The 17013-nt window shown below is 37.0% G+C and overlaps 1 protein-coding gene across 2 annotated transcripts; it reads right to left on the bottom strand.

Moving 5' to 3' along the window:
- Positions 1 to 1198: 1198 nt before the first annotated feature.
- On the bottom strand, positions 1199 to 16998 carry MAP9 (microtubule associated protein 9). 2 transcript variants are annotated; one of them, XM_021544760.3, is made up of 11 exons: positions 16854 to 16998; positions 15901 to 16018; positions 14236 to 14634; positions 12420 to 12613; positions 11536 to 11594; positions 10909 to 11074; positions 9878 to 9967; positions 9051 to 9212; positions 8462 to 8607; positions 7567 to 7699; positions 1199 to 2781 (listed from the first exon to the last, which is right to left on the bottom strand). In XM_021544760.3, exons 1-11 carry the CDS (start codon positions 16875 to 16877, stop codon positions 2659 to 2661), a joined length of 1614 nt encoding a protein of 537 aa, XP_021400435.2. In that variant the 5' UTR covers positions 16878 to 16998; the 3' UTR covers positions 1199 to 2658. The 2 variants fall into 2 exon arrangements, with proteins under 2 accessions (XP_021400435.2, XP_077639045.1); XM_077782919.1 differs by lacking the exon at positions 16854 to 16998 and having other exon boundaries at positions 14236 to 14655; positions 15901 to 16796.
- Positions 16999 to 17013: the final 15 nt, after the last annotated feature.

Here is a 17013-nt window from a genome sequence, read left to right as displayed (position 1 = left end):
GCTCAGCAAGAGTTAAGCTCATGCGGGACTCAGAGGTGCTCCTGGAAGTACACAGGCAGAAAGAAAAATGAGATCCTGCTCCTTAGGGGCCAGGTGACTTAGTGACACAGGACATGGAAAAAGCTGAGGTACTTTACGTCCTTTTATGCCTTTTTTTTTTTTAATGTATGAGCTCTAGCCTCAGACACTGAAGCACTAAGGAGAAAGACAGAATGGGGAGCACTTCAGTTATTTGGACACAACTAAATCCACAGAGCCAAGCGGGGTGTTTCCCAGAATGTGGGAGAAGGGGGTGGTGGGAACCTTTAAGGTCAACAAAGACAAACTGTCCTGCATCTGGGGCCAAATTACCTTATGCCAAGAGCCCAGTGGTCAAAAAGCAGCTTTGCAGGAAAGTACTCAGAGGTGCCAGAGGAGAAGCAGCAGAACATAAGCCAGCCATGGGCTCACACAGCAGGGAATGCCAATGGCATCGTGGGCTGTAGTAGATAAGAGTGTGCTCAGCAGGTTGATGGAAGGGATTGTTCCCCTTTATTTGGCATGTGTGACACTGCAGCTGGGAGTGAGACAGCATCTGGAGCATTATGTTCAGTTTTGGGCTCCCCAGTGCAAGAAAGATACCGACAAACTGTAGCAAGTCCAGGTTTTGATGTGCAGCCCAGAAAAGTTTATCCCTTTTAGTTTGAGTCAAGTAACTCAGTTAAACACATAATTAACCAAGTGAAACACAGCAGTCCATGATATACAGACCAGGTAAGATGATCTCATATTTTGTGAATATAAAAGAAAAAAAAAGATAAAACTGAAAACAGCATACAATTTTTCTTATCCAGAATGAGACTTGAAACAGAAAACCATTTATCATCAGCCTGTGCCTTTAGTGCACCAATAGAGCAACTTAATGCCTAAATCAAATACTTTGGAAAAAGTTAAGAGATACTAACCATCTTCTAAGTTACTGTTTAGAAACTATATTCCTTAAATGAATGTTTGCATTGCTGTGTCAGCAAGCGTCAGGGAGCTGGAGGAGACAACTGGAATGCTGTAGAAGCTTGCCTTCTGTGGGATACAGTTCCCTATCTACTTGCCATGTTAACAATGATACCTTGTGCTTAGAGACACTACCTAGTTAATTTCCATATATTAAAGCTTTATTTAAAGATTTGTATTCTAAAATACAATGAAAACATTGAGACTATTGTACTAAAATATATTTTATTAACACAAAATATTTTCTGTCATCAATAAACATATAGATAGGATCTATACAGATATATGTATATTCTTATACATTAATGTACATACATATTTTTATATTTATCCACTCTAAATCTTCTATTAAATTAGTGTTATGCTGTAACATGTGCAATTTTTTACAATGTAACATTAAATGAAGTCCCCCAAATTTTATTATAAAAGTCAAACATATCAACTGTTTTCCCTTGTCTACAGACTTCAGCATCTTTTCCTAATTGAGAAGTTGTGAATTTGTGAGCTTCTCCTCATTCCTCTGAAAAATGTCACCCACATCTTCTCACTTCTGTCTTCTGTCAAAACTTTCTATCCAGTTATAGAAAGGCTTAAAGTCAGTGAGGATGCAGCGTTCAGTTCAGGAACAGCCACATGACAAATTCTTTGATCTCTGCCACTAATTCTACCACACTTTTCATTTCCATCTCTCAAGTCAGCATAGGGACCTTCCTTGCTTCCTCTATCTGGACACTGCAAAAGTAAAGATCCAGACGATCCCTTTCTCACAGGTTTCCTTGTCTCATTCTCTTCAGGTCTGTTGTACAATAAACTCTGGTGCCTGCTACAAATGTCATCCTCCCATGATACTGTAGTTGGAGTTTCTTAACAGACTAAACTCAAATTCAAGGCTCCAAGTGCTAAAATAGCCCAGAGCACTAATGATACACACCACCACCCCAATCTGAAGGCCTGAAGTAATTTAGTGTTCTCTCATAAAATCCAGGACTGCCACTTTTGAATTGGCAATTCTTTTGCATTCTGCTAGGGCTGCAGTTCCTCTCATCTCTCCTGCTGCTGTCTGTAATTTTACTCTCTTACGTGAGCCACTGAAGCTATCACCTATCTGCAATAGGTATTTTCTCTGTGTCTTGTATATTAATGTATGAAAAAAACATTCTGCCTCCATACTAATAGTGTTTTGTCACCTACCACCACAAGAGAGCAAACATCTCCTTACTATTACCCTTACCCAAAGCCTCCCCATATAATTTCTTCAAGCATTAACTCCTTAAGAGTGTGGTCTAAAATAACCATTAAAATTAAAAATAAATTAAATATTTAATTTAAAAAAATTAAAATTAAAAATAACCATTCTGCTACTTATTGGGTAAAAAAATGCCAGAGTCCAGCTTTATGTATCCTGGATATAAATTTTCACCAAAAATGTATGACATAACAGGGAATTTAGCAAAAGTAATTTAAATGAGGAATTAGAAAAATTATTACATTTTCTAAAGCAATGCAAATGTGTGACAGTTTTATTTAAACTGCAGATATCAAATAAACTAAAAAGAAATAATTTAACACCTATAATGGATTCAGTGAATATCATCTGATAACACAAGAGCTCCTGGCTATTGACAGAACTTTGTAAACTATCTGTTCTTTGGGAAAGCAATAAATTGCTTAGAAATTACAAAAATATGTGACTTTGCCAGGTGGTCTCCAGGGAGGACTCATCTCATTCCCATGGACAGCCTGCAACTTCTTTTGGCTCTTCTCAAGCTGTTCTCTCCTCATTTTATTTTCCTGAGAATAAAAAGATATGTGAAAAAAAGCCCTAACCAAAACAATTCCCTCCCCTCCCCCCACAACAACAATTCTACTAACAGAAAAGTTACATTATTGTTATGCCTTTCTTGTGTAAAATTAAAAGAAAATGTGCAATGGAAATTTGCCTTTTGGAGCTCAGCACATCCTTTTTAGAGGCTCAGCCACAGACATTGCACAATGCAACACAAGAGGCTGCACATTGGGTGTCACTTACAATTAGGGTGACTGTCTCAAGGATGGGCTGGGTTTGTGCACTGGCTAAACAAAAGCACAACAGAAGGCCTACTGGATTAGGTATTGGTTTTGTAGGTAATTGGTCTCATATTAATCACTTCTTGTTTTTAAGAGGATACCTAAATCCCAATGCAAAATATATTGTTCTCATATAATGATGCATAATTGTAATACATGTCCAAAAACTGTAGAAAGCAAAGCAACACACTGAAATATCAACCCTATCAATATGATTTGAAATTGTGCCATTCAGCTCTTTGTCAACATAAACCTGAAGATCCAATTCATTTAGGAACATCTGGTCTGGCTAAACAAACACACAATAATTTCATGTCATTACTAATAAGGCTGATTAAAAGCAAGGCAAGATTTGCATGGAAAAGGAATGCCCTTTCCTAAAATAAGCAATACAAAACTTCATCACAGTCTAATAAAAAATATTATCTCTGTAAACATTGTTTCTTTCTGATCACATGGAGTAATTGAGATAAACTAGGCATGCAGCACTGTGACATTCTGACTCTTCTCATCCTTCACTTTTGCCTTCTTTCTCCTTCCATAGAGATTTTGTCAGATGAACATAACTACTGGCTTCAGGTCTTTAGAATAAATTCAAGATATTCTAAAATTCTTCAAGGGAACTGTTTAGTACCCTAAGAGAAAAGTAGTCTGCATTATCAGTAATGTTTTTCAAAAAAGACATCAGGATATGTGAAGCAGTATACATGAGCTTGGGAAAAATATGCTCTAATGGAATACATATATGATACATGCTCCTGTATCTATAATCATAGAATTATATTGTACAAAGATATGTATACCATCAGGACAGGTAAGTGAAAACTCATTAAAAGACTCTTTGCAGCAGTATTGCAAGCATTAGTGAAATTGCATGCTACAAAGAAATGTGCATATTTTATGTTTATGAAGCACTCTCTACTGAATACATGTTACACAACAGGCTCAAGTATGAAAAACCACAACTTAAAATAAAGCATATACCCACCCAGGAAAGGAACAAAAGTTGCTCTGGATTTTTTAACTGTGCTTCACTTTTGAATGTTTGGGTTTGAAGATCCAATTTGAATTAATAAATCCCAGTGACAAGGGAAGAGTCTTAAGTTCCTTTAACTGTTTTCTAAAAGATTAAATTCAAAGTGAAGATCTACTGGCCTCCTCCCTGTCTTCAACACACACAAAGTTTTTATCTTCTTGTCATAACCATAGTGCAAATTCTCACAAGACAAAACTGATAAAAATATTCCACAGAATAATAAACAAGATGTTACTTGCACTAATTGAAGAAGTAACAGAAACAGTGAAAGGTTAAATCAATAACTGTAGCTTGTCTTACACTAGATCAACTCAACTGTATGGCTTGATTTCTGTGGTAGTTTCCTACTCAACAGCCTAGTAAGATGAATATATTTTTCACTTATCAAATTCTGGGAAGAGTACATTCTTTAGCAGTATGACTGCCACATAGAAATTGAATTTTAGATATTACAGAAGACTGACAACATTTAAGAAGAATAACAATAGCAGCCTCATTTCTAACCTATTGCAATGACAGGCCATGAAAATTTCAATTTAGAAAGTATTTTCAGAGAGATCTTATGAAATTGATGACTACATGAAATTAATAACCCACTTCAGCTGTTTCTAACCCAGAAAAGCAACAAATCTATGGGACTTTTCCAGTACATCCTTTCTTGATGTTTTTAAATAGCCTAAAATAGATATTGCACATACTCAAATTCAAGATAAAATGTCAAACTAATTCTAAGGCTTTCAACATTACTATGCTGGTCTTCAAAAACTATTTGAGAGCAGCCTTACTTTTCAGAAGCTCACAGTAGATTAATTCTGATCACAGAAAATGGACAACATCAAATTATCTAGAGATGATACTCACTTCTATCCACAGTAAACAGGTATCAAGATTAGTATCTCAGAAATAACGGAAACTAAACTGATATGTCATTATAAACTTTCCACGTGATTCTTGTCTACATTCCACTCCTCAGAACAGGTGCATGTCAGTGACAAGTGTCAGACACTGGTATTATGCAGTAAGTAAAAATCATCATTTATCACGATAGATTGGCTTGAAGAGTTCTTGGCGAGTAGCAAGAAGCAAATTATATAAAAGAAACAAAATAATCAGAAGCTTGAATTTCCAGGCAATATTAAAGCATCTCACCTCAAGATTATCCTTTTTATGTCAGTATTTTACAAGTGTTAATAGTCTTTTCCAGGGCATTTATTTCCAGGCTTAAAAAGTAATCTTCTCTATCCACTTATGCTATCAAACATTCACACAATGACCTCTAAAAGCAGAAGTAACATAACTTCCATTAACATAAAAGCAGAATGTTTCTTCTATTTTAGAAGAACTACAATGAGATTTTTATGTCTGTTTTACTTATGCATTATGGTCAACACCTGCTTCAGGAAACCTGAGGATGAATGTGCACATTTCTTTCTGCTGAATGTTAATGAAAGCATATTAGAATACTTCCCACTATATCCCTCCTATTTTATTTCCCTTAAGAAAATTCCTTTTAGTTGAAAGAATACTTTTAAAAGACTTCCAAATTCTGCCCTCAGATCTGATGCCTATCTACCTGCAGACAGATGCCACCTGAGTTCTCTTGGTAATGCAATGATGACTTTACAGTGTTTCTCTCCTGCAGCTACCAATGGTCTGTATTTTTTCTGTAACTCTACAAAGTGAGGCAATATTCTGGCCTAAAATTATGATAAAGCCATTTCCCAATATGTTTTCTAAAATAAATGTGTGTAAGTTGCAAAAAGCACAAATTCTGAAAGTAAAAAATTTAAAGACTAGGCACGAGACACAGCAGTCAACACTTGCACAGACACTGAAAATGGGATCATTTTAGAGGTACCTCTGCCAAGCAGGTCAGTACTTATCCCACCCTACACTTGCTTATTTCTCATATAGGCACATGTATATCTAGTTAGATATGGTCTTTCCTCCCACTACTAAAATTTTCATTAATAATCCCACGTAGGTGATCACCTCAGGAATTCACACACAATTTGAATGGGAGAGCCTGTGCTAGGCAGCATCTTTCGCTTCCAAATAAAGGGATATTTTTTTTTACCTTCATACAGAGTCCAGGACAGCAAGGAAACCAAATGTACAATGAGAAGTAACATTTTTGCTTTGGTACAACTAAGCTGATTAGGACAGTCTCAGTGAACAGAGCATACCAGGGCAGTGCATTAGTTATCGCTCAAATCATAGTACTCCCTGCCTTGGCAATCAGGAATACTGACCAAGCAAGAAATAACCTAAAATCAGACAGTAATAATTTGCTAAACTGAGCTGAAAATCTCTTGACAATGGTGACCAGAAAAAAACCTTCTTATCAGTGATTACAGAAATGAGAGGTATTTCAACAGGAGACCAGGTCAAGCATCTATAAACCTAAGATTAAAAAAAGTTTGGAAACAAAGAGAAGGGAAAACATGCAGGCTCTTGCTGTTTTGTGCAACTATGTATTTCTGAGTTAGCCAAGTAAAGGATGATTGTCCTCTCTAAATCCTCTCTAAACCTGTCCCACACTTGAACAGCTGCCTGACTCAGCTCTCAGCTATCTGCCACCTCCTAAAAAAAAAAAATAAGCTATTGACACTAAAGAAGAATTCCTCTAAGGACCATAATCCAGCTGGGTTGCAAGATCCCGATCTTAAAAATGGCAGCAGAGACCATATGTACAAGGCATGCCAGAAATCACATGGAAGAGAGACAACAGAAGAAACACTTTCTAATTAAAAACCCTTAACAGTCATCATGAAGGAAGACTATGTCACAGGATTAAAACAGGTTCTTCTTTAACTGTCAAGTCACATACCTTTAAGAAAACAACATGCTAAGAATATTAGAGATCTCTCTTCCAGTCTGTCTTTCTGCAGCAAGGAAAAATAACCTGACTTATTTTTGGGACTAGAGCACTGGATTAATTTACTGCTTTACAACAGGGACACTGCTGTGAGAAAAATATAATTGGGAGCATCAGAGTTCCACCCTTTCTTGCAAATGGAAATCATCTTGAACCTCATTACAAGTGCTTTTATCAATTGTGAGGTCTCCCAGTCTCCATTTTCAACACTTCCTTGAATGTACACGCATTGATTGTTTCAGCTGGCAATGCTGTTTGACTTTGCAGGTTTTGTGCTCTGGCTAATTGGCCCTTCAGAGATGGTTACTCCTGATACGGAATGGCAAAAAAAATGAAGCCTAATGGAAATTGAAAATTCTATGTAGGTAGAGTGAATATATTTTCTGTGTATGCCAGATATCAAGTGCACTGTACTTAAGCAACATTTTGCTCGCAAATTCAAGGGGACAGGCGATGTTGCCACCATCTGGCCTCTCTCGTAACAGCACAACACCCCATGAGTATTACAATACTCAAGTGCTCACAGTACATCAAACATATTGACTTTGACAAAAGATCAAAAAAAAAAAAACAAACCAAACCCAACCAAACATACCAGCCATCTTTCATATTCCTCCATAGCCTTTACGCTTTTTTCTTCCTTTTTTGCCTGTTGTAATTCTTGCTTTCTTTTCTCTTGGAATTTTTCTACTTTCTTCTTTTTTATATATTCTTCTTTCTTTTCATTCCTGAGTAGTGAGAGGGAAGAGCAAGAGGTCATCATGTACAAACTAAAAGCTGCATCTGGGACCAGTTAAGTAAATTGAATCAAAGTATGTATTTTACACTTTTAATAAAAGATTGAGAATATGTATTTAAAATATTCCATGTCCATTTTTATATGTCACCAAGGTATAAGTGAATCGACTACTCTATCTATTATGGAATTGCCCTTTCTCTACTTTGTTCTCCCTTATTTAGTATCATTAAAAAAAAAGCATTCCGAAATTCTTTTTTTTTTTTTTTTAAAGCATTCTGAATTTCTATAGGTAACTGTAAGTTGTGCATTGCATGTGAAAACTCTTGGCTTGTAAAACAACTACAGAGTATCTCCAGCAGATACATCTCATTTCCTTCTTCCTACATCTGCATTCCTACATTGTATTCCATGAAACTTTAAAGATTTACCTTCCTTGCTATTGTTTAATAATGAAGCATGAAAATAACCATGTAAGACATAATACTACTAAATGAATTTTCTCATTTGCAGATCTCTGCCTGGGCTTAGTTAATATACTCTTGGGGAGGAAAGCAACTAAACTAATAAACGGAAGGGAGCTGCACAGCTGGTTTTCACTGCTAGACATTGTCTCTATTGGGAAGGAAGAGTCTGATCCCAAACATTCCATTGTCTTTCAATTACAAGCACATCAGGCATTCACGGAAGACCTACTACATTTATAAGCAAAGATTTTTGAAGCTATGAAATAGCAAACACAGTAGAGAAGTACCATTTTTCAACTGCTGATATACTGACTCTCCTCTTCTCTGCAACTAGGTCCTCTTCTATCTTCTTCTTCATTCTTTCAGACTGTTTTTCTTTCCTGCTTTGCTCTCTTAAATATTGCACTTTTCTTTCTTCCCATTTTTTGAATGCCTAAAGATAACCAGAGATCCATGAAAAAATCTTACCTCTCACCTTTCTGTCAATACTCCACTAGTGTAATCTGCATTATTATTTTTCATAATTACTACACATTCTAAATTTAGAATATTCACTTGTAGAATTGCTCAGAAGTGGGTATCACTATACCTAAAAGAATCTTATTTTTCCAGTAGGTAATAGTTAATTGCTAATGTATTTGTATGAAGCTTATTTTACACTCAGTTAATAGACTCCAAATACAGAAGCCTGTCTGGACGTGTAAACATTACATATTTCTTACAGAACAAAACCTAATAAAAGTTTTCTTCAAAAACTAAGCATGTCTAGATTTAAGATTCTGGTCCATTTCCATCTCTTTCTGGATTAACCAAAATTATTTTTACCATCTCCTGAAGCACATTCAAATACACACTTAGGTACATATTTCACATCACCGCTTGTGCTGCTTCTGTTTTTTCCTTATTTTGTTCTGCTGGTTTCTTTTCCTCAAGTTCCTCACGCTTTTTTTTTTCTATTAACTTCTTTGCTTCTTTCTCTTTCTTTTTTTTCCAGGCTTCATAACATGCAATTGATTCTTCTCTTTTAAGTGCTTCTTTCTAGATTGGAAATAAAAGTCTACATTTAAATCAATTTCAGTATAAAATTCTAAGTGAAATAGTATGCTTTAAACTTATTGCTAAATGGAGAAATAAAGAAACAGCCATTCATTTGATGACAGTGTTGCAAGTATTACAATTAAATTTTAAGCATATATAGGATTATTTTCTATGCCCATTTTTAATTTAATTGAATGAGATTAACTGCTCCTACAAAATATGTGTAGAAGGATATGAAATGCATGTTAAATGCTTAGAAATGAAACATATTAAGTACTTAAAAGATAAACCAAAGAATGTGCATGATACTATTCAAGACAGAGCCCTCTCTAGGTAGGCATCTCTTGAGACAGGGAGTGAATACCTCATGTTCTCATGCACAAAACAAAACTTGGCATCATAGGGCTGAGCATCCCAAGGTCTCTGTAAACTAACTTGAAAATTACTCTAAGAAGCAGATTTCTAACACACCTTATATAAATGTGTAGGGAAGCATTGGACAGACACTGCTTGCCACAACCCTAAGAAGTAGGACATGCCATTTGTTGTTTCACATCACCTCATACTATTTGGAGAAAAACAGATACCTTAAAACAGCAGAAGAACACTCCAAAGAGTCAACTTTGAGTTTGTCAATTTCTTTTTAAAAAACAATGTAAACAGACCTTTTCGGTATTGCTCCTTAGAATTTCAGCTTTTTCCTTTTCACTTCTCTTTAATTCCAGTAGAAGGAGCTTTTTCTTCTCCAACCAGTTCTGTAAGAATCATTAAAACATTTTTTAAGTCCTTTTAAGGTATTTGTTACTCTCAGTTCTTCCATATGCTAGTTGGAATGCTATGTGGAAAATTAAGATGTCACCACATGAACATTGCGATCAAAAAATTTAAGGTTCTAAAATCACAGCTACAAAATCTAAAAAAGCTTAAAGATCCTTTAAAAAAGCATCTTCCTAGAAACACCAACAAAAATGTAAGCATTAAGCAAAATTAAATAGAAGAATGGAATAAAGGTTCTTATCACTTGGTATATAGGAATATTATTTACATTTGTGTCTCTCTTGAAAATACCTATAATTAAAGAGAATAAAATCCTACTGGGAAAAGTGAGACTTCAGGCAGCCATAAAAGGTTATGAGCCATCTGCAGAATCAGGCTTAAATTTTCAAGAATTAGCTGTATATTTGATATGCAGCTCAAAGATAAAAGCATCCTAAATGAAGACTATTCTACCTTCAAAAACTGTGAAGACAATATAAATATGGATTTCAGGGTCTAAAATTAGGTTTAGGACCATAACAAGTATTAAAAATGCATACCAATATGAATGGCACCTGCTAATGGGAGTTGTTCTCAAACAGATTAACAAAAATTTGTTGAAACCCAGCTGTAAGTAGACACTTATGTTAAGAATTAAGAATGAAGTAGAAATAATGGCAAATATGTGCCTGAAAATAGTCTGAAACAATAAATTATGAGCCACATAAAAACATGATGTCCCTTTCACTGAGCTTGTTGTTCATAATATGAGGAAAAGGCAAAGCCAATGGAATAAAACGATTACTATACCTGTAAGCCAATTAAAAGAATATAGTAAAAAATACAGATTTCATATTTCAAAATATGAGTTCTTGACCCCTGTATCAGGACCCTTATATGCACAATTTTGTTTTTTGGCTTGTTCATTATTAAAACCTACCTGAAAAACAGCTGCCCTTAAATTATCTATTTTGTTGAATTCTGGACTTTTCTTCTGCATGCATTTATCATCCAACACCTTTAACGATCCCAGATACTGAGATGAAACGGGTGAAGTTGATGGAACAGCTTTCCCCTTTCTCTTTAAATGCACAAAAGTTGTAGACCTAGGAAAATACCAGGACACAAATACATTAATGAACTTTCCTTTTACTGTAGCTCATTCCAAGCAATGCTGCTCTTATTTCAGTGCATACCAAAAGTTACTTTGTTTTGTTTTTTTTTTTCTAGGCACTTGACTGGGGACTGGAGAGAAAAGGAGAAAGAACTTACCTCTCATAAGTTTACAAATTACTTACACATTCATCTAAAATCAGCTCAAAGCCTATAAAGACTCCAGTAACACACTCAGCACAGACACTGGCAAAAGATCTGTGAGTCTGATCTGACATAAAGCTGAGCAAGGGTCATAACAAGATGCCACATGCACTAAACTGTTTTCCACAGATGGTCAGAGGTTGTCAGCAGCAAAGATGACGCTGACAGAAAATGAGAGGGGAGCAGCATTGTTGGGGTGCTTACAGGCATCTTAAATGGCTCAGAACAGTGCTTGGCATTCTACTCTTACCTGTCAGATAAAGAAGCCTTTAGGTTTTGTGGAACTTTCTCCTTTGTTTCACTTAGTTTCTAAGAAACACAGAGGAAAAGTAAAGTTATAGAGTCTCTTAAGCAACAGATCAGGATGAAACAGGTTTTTACAAGATAACAAGGATACTGAGAATTGGACTCAGCCCTTATGAGTCCCTTCCAAGTCAAGATATTCCATGGTCTCATCATGTTATAAAACAGGCAAGAAAGACACCCTAATAAAGAGAGGGTATAGTACAGGGTAAGAAAGTAAGGAGAGAAAAAAAACCAAAAAACAAAACAAAGAAAGCCCCCAAACCAACCAACCAGCCAACCAAACTTTCAGAATGCCTGTATAATTTTGGAATGGCAACTAAAAATGTTCATTTGTATTATGTAAAAATACAGTCAATAATTTAGAAATAACAAAAAGCAAAAAGAACACAGATGGTTTTCTATAAACAGTATTTAAGTCTTTTGAATACTTAGCTTTAATAATTACATGTAGCTGCATTCTTTTTAGGATAAAGACTAGAGTGCTTTGCATCCTATCCATTATTCAGGTCACACATGGATTCCATCCTCTGCTAACACACACTGCTCACTGGTATTCAGCTATCCTCACAACAGACATTTGACATTTTCACTTTGAGAAGGGTACTTTCTTAAGGCTGGAAAACACATTTCAATACCTTTATCTGACTTAATTAATTTGTGGAAAAGGTATTCCTTATATCTCTCATAAAGCTTTAGAAACCAGACATAAATTGTCAGCTTTACACAGTGTTCTACACACTTAAGATACCAACAGTAACTTTACAAAACTCTCCACTGAGCGTTTTAGGACATTGTTCCAAACACTGGTAAACTGTGTATGAGCAATACCTTGACAGAGTTCTTGGATGTGTTTTTTGCCTCCCCATGCTCAGATTGATCATTCACTGACACCTCCTGCATTGTATCAATTGTTTGCTCTTCTGTTATTTTCATCATTCCATCTGAACTGTCAACACAAGGGGATTTCCTACCATTGTCCTCCAGCTTCAAGTCACTGGTGCTGACAGTCTTCTGATCTTGATCTAAAGGGAGAAAAAAGATTGAGAGGACACATTAACAAGAACTTCATTGGTTTTGGGTATTGTTTTTTCTGTACAAAATGTATTTCTAGAAAAGCCATCTATGACAGTTGTTAATTTTTTACTGAGTTTTATACAGTATAATGTATTTTCTGTATGCCTCCTTCTAAGAACTATATACAAATAAGAGCAGTATTCTCTTGCATTGTCATGTAAGAATACAGTAGCAACTGAAGCTTCAACTAATGTTAGTGAATGTGAGAGCAAGACAAAGGCAAAATTTTCCAGCTGCCTTATCGGCTCTAGTGCAGAAACCAAAAGCAAGAGTCATTGCAGTCACAGCAAGAACTCTTCTGACATCTAGCAAATTTCTAGTGAAGTATGCCAGTTAACACTCTGGGTAACAAATACTGCTTTCATTGTGTACTGTTTTTCAGGGGTGTGGGACACATGAGAGAATAACTGAAAAATTCCACAGCGAGGATTTAAAGAAAACATCACCTCAATCTGAATGTTTGCCTAAGTGGTGAAATTGTTACTTATGAAACACATTATTAATAAGACTTAAAAAACATTTTCATCAGATTTTAACTGCCAGTGATGCAGAGATCTAAATTTGTAAAACAATTCACACAGAAGCCAAAAAATGCCTGAATAAAACCAAATTAGAAGTCTTCCCCAAATTTCTGATGGAATTCTTTAGAAAAATAAACTTTTGGATGACAAATAAACTCCAAATTACCTTAAAAAAGGAACATTAATGTCCATAATCAAAGAAATTTACCCAAAGTTTACCCTAAATTTACAGTGATGAAGGTAAGTTCAAGGTAACAAGAAGTCTTAATTTACTGAATTTTAACCAATAATGCAGTGTGTCACTGCACTACTTTGATTCACATAAAGAACAGGAGTAGTTCAACTTCTTTTCTGCTAGTCTAAAATGACACAGGCACACCAGCCAGGAAGGAGAGGTGTTTGCACATTCAAATACCTTTGATGGCACTTTGGTGCCATCATGTGGAAAGGAAAACAAAATCATGCTCTATCAATTTCAAAGTTTCAATCTTCCATCACAGGTAATAACCAGCCATAAACTTATCTCAACATCAAACAGCACAAATTCCTCTCATATTAAAAATTCCATAAAAAAAAGTAAGTCTTTTGACACATATAGTTTATTAGCAGAATTCCAAATTCTGCATTGCATATTAAAAATGTATTAGCTATTCTTATACTGAAGTTTGGGGGGGTTTATGTGTTTGACTATACATCCAAACTGTGTTAGTGGACACTATGTGACTACAGTTTTCTGTGCCATGCACACATTTAAGAGGCATTTTGGCAGCCCTCTCATGCATTCCATGCACATGCACTGATGGAGAGCTGGACTTCAGGGACCTAAACAGCTGTTTTTCATCTTCTGAAAGGAAAAGGCAAACAGGAACTTCCTGCTCTTGGCCCACACTGGTTCAGTTTACTACCTGAGCATACAGTGTTTGTGTATCTTTAGAAGCTTTGGCTGTGAGCCAAAGCAGATGATAGTTAACACAAAAATAACCCAGATTGAAACACTTTAAAATAGTGTAACATGGCTAAGCAGCAACATTAAAATACTTTCTTTTCACCTGATGCTGAAGCATTTCCTTTTTTGTGCATCTGAGGCTTTGCTTTTGGTTGGTTTTCCTCTTGATTTCTTTTTTCATGTAGTTCGTTAATAGGCAAGTCATCACTTTCACTATTATCACACAGTACTTCTTCGTTATTTTTTCTGTCATTATCCTCATTTTGACCTTCCAAACATCCTTCTTCGCCATCGTTTCTGTCATTCTGTATGCGCTCCCCTTCTACACCCATTATTTGCTGAAGCTTCTTTTCATGAAAGGATAAATTCAAGTCATCAGCAGCTTCATTTTCCAAATCTACTGCTTTTTGTAAAGCATCATCATTCAAGAGAGGACTCCCAGCAACAGATCTCTCAGTGCTTGTAGAACCTGAATTACTTTCAGCGAGTTCTTTCCCAACATCTGCAAAAAGCATATTACCAACTTCTATTGGATATAAGTGGGGAAAAAAGCAACACAGAACCTGTATCTTGTATAACTTAACAGTATTTTTCATGTAGCACCCTTCTGATTTAAGTTTCTGAGCATTTCTTTTTCTGTGCCCCTGATCTCTGCAAAGCCACCAAACCTACAGCCTTATTCTACTTTCTTTCCTGTTATCTATTTTCCTGGACCCAATCCAAAGAAAAATATTCACTCATTAATTATTTTCTGCCATGCAATTTAAAGTCCTTCTGAAAAAAAAATGTCTCAATATGATAGAAAGTGCAAGCAAGTCATCACCAACAAAGCTGGGCACGTTTGGTATTAGAACCTATCCGCCCTTTCAGTCTCTTCACTTCTGCCCCATTTAAAGTCTACTAGAAGATACTCAAAGGAAGTATCTTCTACAATGCCAAGGTTCACATGTTTAACAAAAATATTTATCTTCCTCTAGCCTGTTATTGCTAATTGACCTAATTTTGGACCTCAAATGCTTGAGCAAGGTGACAAAAGAATGTCATGATAGTAGAGTAATGCATTTACTGCTAGAGAGCTTTTTTCCTAAATCTTGTCAGCACAGGGAAACCAAAGCATCCCACAAACTGTTAAAATATGTTTCAGGTGAGAATGAAAAAGAGGTCACAGAGGAAGTCCTTTTAAAAATACATTATCATATTTAACATTCCTACTTTCCTTAACATTTAGTCCCATACCAGGAAGGAAGAAGAGTCATTTGGCCAATCTTATCAGACTAAGCATAAACATTAGCAAACATCAAATGCATCCTACTCCAAGAAAAACAGCCAGATCAAACTGATTTCTGGTTTACATAGTCTACCAGGGAAGTGTCCTGCAGCCTTTATTCACTGATTGTACAGACTGGGAAATCAATAAGAAAAAAACAATGCCTTTCTCTCTGCCCATGCCTACTTTAATTTACAGTACTGTAAATTACTGTGCACTACTGTCTGATCCAGGTGTCAAGTAAACAAGATGCCTAGGTAGGAGAACTGGGGACCATAATGGTAGGGACCAGTACAGACTGTGTGTGGTCTAGCAGGCTGGCACCTCTGCTGATTTCATTGGGAATTCTGCTGCTAACTTGGCAGAGGAGGACAGTTTTAGAAATTGTTAAAATATGAAATCTTGGAACATTAAATCATATTGACACATAAAGATTGTCTAGGATCTAGTAATGAGTTAAGAAAGGAAGAACACAAGGAAAAATATTTAATTTTGTTTTACCATTTAACATGCCATCTTCATCACTTTCAAAGTCGTCTGAATATTCATCCTTTTCCTTGCTTCTTACATAATCAGAAATTGCTTCCTGTAGCTCGCCCTGAAATGGCTTCACAAATAACTTTTACAAAAAAGAGGATTCACTTGTTCAAGTTCAGCACTAATACTCCCTCCCACACATACATAAGTAAAACTGAGCAACAGAGATAAGCCCATTTAATTGACAATTATGCTGAAGCGTAGTGCATCCATTCTATCACCATTCCCCTAACATATCTGCATCCAAAAAAAAAGTCCCCAAATTTCCATGTATTTATTTCTATTTCTTCTTCATAAGAAATCTATCTTGCAAATCCCTTTCCCATTTTTGGGCGTGTATGATGTATAATCATGTGACACTTCTCCTCTTTTGTATGTTTTGATAGGCAAGAGCACAAGAGGAGGCTGTATGAGAGCAGGTGCTGTACGACAAGAGCCTGATGCAGGTGCCAGGTCCAAACCAATGGAAGAACTTCACATATTTTGGACTCTTTGCTGAAGGACATCACGGACACAGTACATTTACATGATTCTGAAGGGCACTGGCCTTAATTACAGATTGTAAACACATAAAGAAATGCACCAGCATCTCCAGACTGCGGACCCTGGCGCACAAACCACGAGGAGCAGCGGCTCATCCCGGGCCTTGCGCGCCTCCCGAGGCAGCGGCTGCCGGCCGGGCTGCTCCTTCATGCCGGCATCAGGGGCGGGCCAGGCGGGCCGTGGGGCAGCTCCCGGCGTCCTCACCGCGGGCAGCCTGCTTGTCCGCTTGCATAGCCAAAGCAACGCGGATTTTTGTGCGTGTGCCGCCTGTAGCAGCGAGTGACCGTACTCCCCATGGCACAAACCCGTCGGCAGGCCCCGTCCCCAGCGCCGCCTTTCCCCTGCCCTGCCCTGCCCCGGCCGCCGCCGCTCACCTGCAGCCCGCGGCCGCCCGCCATGGCGGACGGGTCTCGCTGCCGCCCAGCCCTCCGAGAGCGCTGGCAAACAGCCTCGGGGGAAAGCCCCGGCGGAGAGCCCCGGGGGAAAGCCCCGGCAGAGAGCCCCGGGAAGCAGCCCCGGGGGAAATTCCCGGCG

Source organism: Lonchura striata, chromosome 4 (genome assembly GCF_046129695.1).
Source record: "Lonchura striata isolate bLonStr1 chromosome 4, bLonStr1.mat, whole genome shotgun sequence".
Taxonomy (NCBI): Eukaryota; Metazoa; Chordata; class Aves; order Passeriformes; family Estrildidae; genus Lonchura; species Lonchura striata.
The sequence above is the reverse complement of the archived record's forward strand: the minus strand, read 5'-3'. Positions and strand labels throughout refer to the sequence as shown.

Coding starts and splice junctions, on each gene's coding strand:
- MAP9 (XM_021544760.3), bottom strand. CDS start 16,877: ATGGCGGGCGGCCGCGGGCTGCAG. Junction 16,019..16,853: donor CGGGCGGCCGCGGGCTGCAG/GTGAGCGGCGGC, acceptor TTTTTGTAAAAG/TTATTTGTGAAGCCATTTCA. Junction 9,213..9,877: donor TAAGGAGCAATACCGAAAAG/GTCTGTTTACAT, acceptor TTTCCAATCTAG/AAAGAAGCACTTAAAAGAGA.